General features: G+C 47.7%; 1 protein-coding gene across 1 annotated transcript; it reads left to right on the top strand.

Moving 5' to 3' along the window:
• Nucleotides 1–690: 690 nt before the first annotated feature.
• On the top strand, nucleotides 691–1,676 carry LOC133282371 (DNA-directed RNA polymerases I, II, and III subunit RPABC3-like). The gene is made up of 2 exons (XM_061478389.1): nucleotides 691–1,070; nucleotides 1,195–1,676. The coding sequence occupies exons 1-2, from the start codon at nucleotides 736–738 to the stop codon at nucleotides 1,310–1,312; spliced, it is 453 nt and encodes a 150-aa protein (XP_061334373.1). The 5' UTR covers nucleotides 691–735; the 3' UTR covers nucleotides 1,313–1,676.
• Nucleotides 1,677–7,365: the final 5,689 nt, after the last annotated feature.

Raw genomic sequence — 7,365 nt, 5'->3', positions numbered from 1 at the left:
CAACTGTGCGAAAGTTGAAAAGTGCACCGTGAGGAAGACTGCTTACTTCATCTTGAAGACCCCTGCCCACATGAGGAAGACTACTTGCTTCGTCTTGAAGACCCTTGCTCACAACCATCGGAGGGCAGCGTGCAAGCACCAAAAGGGAGGAGACTTATGATAATGAGTACCTAAACTAATTGTAATTTCCCCGCCAAACTTTCGGGAACCTAATGAATATGCATGTTTGTATTTAATAAATATCTGCTTGCTTAACCCCTTGGTGTGCAAGTTAGGAGGAGTGATCCACCTTGCATCCGGTGCCGTAATAAACATACCGGCTTTATAACTCTCTTTGAGTTCTAGAGTCTGACTTCGTGCTTCAGTAGCAGTAGTGATTTTGTGTTATACCTTAGTTACTGGACTGTTCTTATCTCAACCCGTGGGAGTTACATTCTTTCGATTCTCCTCCCCATCTTTCCAGGAGTGTGTGTGTGTGTGGGCGGGGGGGCGGGGGGAGTGAGAGAGTGGCTGTGTTGTTCTGAGTTACCAGCTGAGCTTAAACCATGACAGTTCTTTTTGGTGCATAATGTGGGGCACAAACGGTTGAGATAACAAAAGATCTGACCAGAGTGTGTCTAATGATATTTGTGATAAGCATTCATTGTTTCAGATTAATCATCTCTCATCACGCGGCGCGGCGGTGGTGGGTGTGCGTTGTTGGTGCGCGCTGCACGGAGGAGTGGGGCCGCTGCCATGGCCGAGATCCTCTTCGAGGACATCTTTGATGTGAAGGACATCGACCCCGAGGGGAAGAAGTTCGACCGTGTGTCCTGCCTGCACTGTGAGAGCGAGTCCTTCAAGATGGACCTCATCCTGGATGTGAACATCCAGATCTACCCTGTGGACCTCGGGGACAAATTCCACCTAGTTATTGCCAGCACCTTGTATGAAGATGGCACGCTGGATGATGGCGAGTACAACCCCACAGATGACAGGCCGTCCAGGGCAGACCAGTTTGAGTATGTGATGTACGGCAAGGTGTACAGGATTGAGGGGGATGAGACCTCCACGGAGGCAGCCACACGCCTGTAAGTGCTTATTGGTGGGAGCAGGGGAATGTGGAGCTCCAGGGGTGGAGTGGGGGAGGCATTGGGATCTTGGCCCAGGTTTCTTGTGGAATTTTTCACTCTGACTGCTCCTCTCCCACCCCAGCTCTGCCTACGTGTCCTATGGGGGGCTGCTCATGCGGCTGCAGGGAGATGCAAACAACCTGCATGGGTTTGAAGTGGACTATCGAATTTACCTGCTGATGAAGAAGCTGGCCTTCTAGGAAATTACCTGCTTCTGTGGACTGCCCCAAAGATGTTCTGCTGGCAAGCAAACAGGAACCCTGTGATTCCAAATCCCGCCTCCGTGTCTGTGTTGTCTGACCCTTCTGGAACTGGGGAAGAGGGAGCAGTCCCCCCCCAAATCCTGGCTTCTTCTGACTCTTGGGATCTGCAGCCCCCTCTTGCAAGGAGAGGGGTGCCTGATGGCTGAGTGGAGACCAGCTGGTTCTGCAGTCCTGGCTCTGGCCAGGGGCAGCTGGACTGGGACAGCCACCTCTCTGCCTCAGGGCTGGGCACCATTTCCTATGGAGCCATCCTGAGGCAAGCTGGGCTTGTTGATTAAACTAGGATGTGTTTTCTAAAAAATTTTTTTTTTTTTTTTTTACTTCAGCAAAGCATTTGACACAGTCTCCCACAGCATCCTCACAGCTAAATTGAGGAAGTGTGGTCTGGATGATCAGGTAGTGAGGTGGACTGTGAACTGGCTGAAGGAGAGAAGCCAGAGAGTTGTAGTCTATGGGGCGGAGTCTAGTTGGAGGCCTGTAACTAGTGGAGCGCCTCAAGGGTCAGTACTGGGACCAGTATTATTTAATATATTCATCAATGATTTAGATGAGGGAATTGAGTGTACTATCAGCAAGTTTGCTGATGACACTAAGCTGGGAGGAGTGGCTGACACGCCAGAAGGCTGTGCTGCCATCCAGCGAGACCTAGACAGGCTGGAGAGTTGGGCAGGGAATAACTTGATGAAATATAACAAGGGAAAGTGTAGAGTCCTGCATCTGGGCAGGAGCAACCCCAGGTTCCAGTATAGGTTGGGGAACGACCTGTTAGAGAGCAGGGTAGGGGAGAGGGACCTGGGGGTCCTAGTGGACGACAGGATGACCATGAGCCAACACTGTGCCCTTGTGGCCAAGAAGGCCAATGGCATCCTGGGGTGTATTAGAAGGGGGGTGGTTAGTAGGTCGAGAGAGGTCCTCCTTCCCCTCTACTCTGCCCTGGTGAGACCGCATCTGGAATATTGTGTCCAGTTCTGGGCCCCTCAGTTCAAGAAGGACAGGGACCTGCTGGAGAGAGTCCAGCGCAGGGCAACGAAGATGATTAAGGGAATGGAGCATCTCCCTTATGAGGAAAGACTGAGGGAGCTGGGTCTCTATAGTTTGGAGAAGAGGAGACTGAGAGGTGACCTTATTAGTGTATATAAATATATAAAGGGGGAGTGTCACAAGGATGGAGCCAGGCTCTACTCAGTGGCAAACAATGATAGGACAAGGGATAATGGGTACAAACTGGAACACAAGAGGTTCCACTTAAACTTGAGAAGAAACTTCTTCTCAGTGAGGGTGACGGAACACTGGAAGAGGCTGCCCAGGGAGGTTGTGGAGTCTCCTTCCCTGGAGACATTCAAAACCCACCTGGACACATTCCTGTGTAACATTATGTAGGTGTTCCTGCTCCGGCAGGGGGATTGGACTAGATGATCTTTCGAGGTCCCTTCCAATCTCTAGCATACTGTGTGTGATACTGTGTGATCACAATGTTGATTTATTTGCTCTCAGAGCTGTTGTGCTTGGTCTCGGTGTTTCAGCATGTCATGCCTTACTTACTGCCAGTATTTGCTGTTTTAATGTTTATCAGCTGGGGGGCCTGGGCGCTAAGGTTCTTGTTTCACTGTACTTCATGGTAACAACTTGCAATACAATAGACTCACTGATCATGAAGCTGATCTGGCTTGCGTTCCCAGTGTTGTCATCACCTCTATACTTTGGGAGGTATGTAATGGAATTGTTTAGCAATTACATTTATTTTTTTTTACTTTGTTTTTCCTCCTCAAGTGTTCAGCCTATGAAGGAGACATTCCCTTACACCTCCCTCTCCCCCTCCAGGCTATTTACAGCATCATTTGTGAGTTCTGAAGGGTTTGGATGGCCTTTGAATACCCTTGAGTTCTGCCTGCTGATTGCGATGGGGATCAGTATGTTGGCACACATGCAGAGTGTGATTTACCCACAGCCATGCCACACTGGGAATGGCCCATTTAGTCTGATCTCAAAAGCATTGGAGATGGAAGGCAGCTGTATGGAGTCCCCTACGACAAGTTGCAGAAACTGCTCAAGGAGAGAGTGAATCGAGTCAGTTTGCTGAGGTGAAAGCCATCCAGCTGGCCTTGGACATTGCTGAACAAGGAAAGTGGCCAGTACTTTATACTGACTTATGATAGTGGCAAATGCCCTGTGGGGGTGGTTGCAGCAATGGCAGAAGAGCAACTGGCAACCCATCTGGGCTGCTGCACTGTCATGGTTTAAACCCAGTCAGGCAACTTGTTCACTCACTCCCAGTGAGTGGTGCTGGGTTGACAGCAATCAAGGCCCCCCCCCACACACACACACCGGGGCTCTCCCCTTCCCCGCTCCCGGAGGAACGGGGAGGAGGATCGAAAGGGTGCAACTCCTACAGGTTGAGACAAGAACAGTCCAGCAACCAATGTACAACACAAATCACCACTGCTGCTACCAATGACAACAATAAGAGAAAATAACAAGGGAAGAGAATACAATACCACCAGCCAAGAAACGAGTCCCACCCGGAAGCCCGCGTCCTTCTGGGAAACTCCCAGTTACCCCCCACCCCGGGCATGACGTGCTGTGGCATGGAATACCTCCTTGGCTAGCCTGGGTCAGGCGCCCCGTCTCTGCTTCCTCACAGCTTCCCCTCCTCCCTGGCAGAGCATGAGCCTCACAAAGTCCTTTGTCAGGGTAAACATCATTTAGCAACAACCGAAAACATCGGTTTCACCAACACTGTTCCCAGGCTGGAAGTCAAAACACAGCACTGCACCAGCTACCACGAAGGAGAAACATGACTGCTACTGCTGAACCCAGGACATGCACTGTGGCAAAATATCTCTGCCAACTTTTATCTCTGCCAAAATATCTCCCAACTTTTGGGATCCTCCTTTTGCTGTAGAAATACAAATGGGTTCCACCCCTTGATAGTTTGATGGCATCAGCGTACACTGTGCACCAGTATCTGCTAGAGCGTTATACTCCTGTGGGATTGATGTACCAGGCCATCTGATCCACACAGTCCAATAACCCAATTGTCCCTCTAGTCCATCTGGCTGGAGGCAGAGCCCCTCTAATAGTGATCATAAGATTGTCCACTTGCATCTTGTAGAAAGGGATAAGAATTCCTCCTGTAGATATCTCCTGTATCTTCTCTCTCGAGCAGTAGGGCACCTTCCGTTAATAGCTGAGACACAGGTTGGTACACGTAGGCAGCTGAATAGATCGGGTAGATTGTCTCTCAATTGTTTCAACTCCTGGGACAGTTTTTCTATAGCTGAACTGATGGAAGGGGTGAGATTGTCTTTGAACATTCAGAGTTGATGAGTCAGTTCATCCACTGTCAGTGGTGCTGCCTTACTCCAGGTCATTGATGTCAATGAGTGGGCATATGATGATGGAGTGCTCCATATAAGTTTCTGCCACATGGGTTGTGTACATTTGACTTCATCTGGATCTATGGATGCGTTCCCAGCACCCGACCTACAATAGAGCATCTCTAGAATGGCTGATTCCCTCAGGGACTGGATGCCTCTCTCTATCATGGTCCAGTTGGCTGAGCGACACATCATAACATCATCCTTTTAGGGAAACTTTTCCTTCACAGCTGCCAAGAGCTGCCTCCAAAGGCTGAGGGACTGTTTCTGTTTTGAAATCACTTTGTCAGTTCCTCCTTCCCTAGCAAGTGATCACAGCTGCTTGGCTTCCCTACCTTCTAGTTCGTGACCATCAGCCCCATCGGAGCAACCAGGTGACAATGTGCTCCCCTGGAAGACGCCTGAAGTCTTTTTGCATATTCCACAGTTTGTTCAAGGTCTGGTTTCAAGAAGTCACCTCTTCTTCTTCTTCCTTTTCCTCTGATTCATGCATTAATAACTCTTGTTCAGATGCTCTCCCCCATTGTAAGTCCATTTCTTCACTGCATGGGTTGCTCTTTGTGACTCTTTGCTTTTCCCCTATGGAGGGCAACGTATATTGGCACTGATTGGTCATTTTGTTTAGCTGCAGTGTCTGTCACTGTGGTTGGTGTGACTGCAAGGCCTGTTGTCGGGGTTGGTGAAGCTCCGTGCTTGGGGGTTGAGTAGCTGCATTGTCTGTTGCTTTGCCATCAGATCCAGAGACATCTTTTCCCTTTGAAGGTGCTGGAAAGCACTGAGTAGGGCTCTGTAGGTGTAGGCCAAGCCCCAGCACAATGCAGTGGGTTGTCCCTCTCTGGTATTGCCAGAAGGACAGCACACCCTGTTTAAGTGTTCTGCTAATTTTTTCAAATTTCACACTTGTTCAGTGGTGAAGTTCCAAAGCACTGGAGGCGCTCACTGGCTTAGATACATGCCCATACTATCCCACACACCCTGACACTCATGACTATCCAGCCTTGGGGAAAATCCCTTGGTGGTCCTTACGTATCGTTGTCTAACCCTAGACAAGACCCGAATCCAAGCCTGCTTAATTTTTGTGATCAGACGAAATAGGACCTTATCAGGGTGGGATGGCCATGGGTAAAACACATGCTGTATGTTTAGCAACGTGCTGATCCCCAGCACAAGCAGCAGGCAGGTCTCAGGTGTATTCAAAGTCAATCCAAAACCTCTAGAATTCTCAAATGCTGCTGTAAATAGCCTGGTGGGGGAGTAAGGGATGTAAGGGAATGTCTCCTTCATAGGTTGACCACCACTTCTAGATGTCTACAGAGAAAAAGGATATCAGGGTATGTGCTAGTTAATGAGAAAAGATGCAAACCACTGAAAAAGGGAAACTACCCTCAAATTGGTCTGCTCAAACATGTGAGCTATATGCTCTAAAAAGAGCCTTAGAATACCTAGTGCCTAGGAAGGGAACTATTTATAATGACTTGAAATATGCATTTGGTGTAGTGCACACCTTTGGGAAAATTTGGGAAGAACGGGGACTTTTAAATTCAAAAGGGAAGGGGTTGATTCATGAAGGGCTTATCTTGGAAGTCTTGGAAGCATTAAAATTACCTGAAGAAATAGCTGTAGTGCATGTTAGGGGACATCAGAGAGGAATGACACCTGAAATAAGGGGAAATAATCTAGCAGGCCAAGAAGCTAGAAATGCAGCTGAAAATGGAATTGAGAGAGTCATGTTGGTTCTGTTACCTGAGGAAGAGGAATTGGAGAATCCAAAATTCAGTGACTCAGAAGAGAAAGAGTAAAATAGGTAAAAAAGAGTAAAATAGGTAAAAAAGAGTAAAATAGGAGAACATGATCAATGTCCCTGCCCACGGCAGGGGGGTTGGAACTAGATGATCTTAAGGTCCTTTCCAACCCTAACTATTCTATGATTCTATGATAATATGGGAAATGGAAACTCCCTGATGGGAGGCAACTCCTTAATAAACCACTAACCAGACAGATATTAGAAAACATACATCAAAACACTCATTGGGGCACACAAGCCCTATGTGACCACTTTTTAAGGGAGTATGGATGTATTGGAATTTTTGCGTTAGTGAAACAAATAACTGATAAGTGCATGACTTGCCAAAGAGTGAATAAAAAGGTTATAAAAAAAACTACCTCCGGGGGACATGAATTAGTGATGCGGCCCTTTCAAAGCATCCAAATAGATTTCACTGAACTCCCTCCTGTGCAGAGGTGGAAGTCCCTATTAGTAATAGTAGATCACTTAACTCATTGGGTGGAAGCAGTTCTGGCTGTCAGGGCTACAGCAAATACAGTATCAAAACTCTTTTGGAACTTATTATCCCTAGATATGGGATGATTAGCAGAATTGACTCAGATAGGGGAACACATTTTACATCAAAAATTGTACAAGTAACCCAAGCCTTGGGGATAAAATGGGAATTGCACACCCCATGGCATCTTCAAAGCTCAGGAGGAGTGGAAAAAACGAATCAAACCTTGAAACAAACATTAACTAAACTAATGATTGAGACCCAAATGTCCTAGGTAAAGTGTTTGCCTTTAGCATTGTTATTGATGGGTATTGATTAAGACCTGGAGAGA

The sequence above is a fragment of the Pezoporus flaviventris genome, unplaced genomic scaffold (genome assembly GCF_033815535.1).
Source record: "Pezoporus flaviventris isolate CSIRO_AGI_PZ_B2104156 unplaced genomic scaffold, CSIRO_AGI_Pfla_v1 ptg000121l, whole genome shotgun sequence".
Classification (NCBI taxonomy): Eukaryota; Metazoa; Chordata; class Aves; order Psittaciformes; family Psittacidae; genus Pezoporus; species Pezoporus flaviventris.
This window is presented reverse-complemented; position numbering and strand designations above follow the sequence as displayed.

Coding starts and splice junctions, on each gene's coding strand:
- LOC133282371 (XM_061478389.1), top strand. CDS start 736: ATGGCCGAGATCCTCTTCGAGGACATCTTTGATGTGAAGGACATCGAC. Junction 1,071..1,194: donor ACGGAGGCAGCCACACGCCT/GTAAGTGCTTAT, acceptor CTCCCACCCCAG/CTCTGCCTACGTGTCCTATG.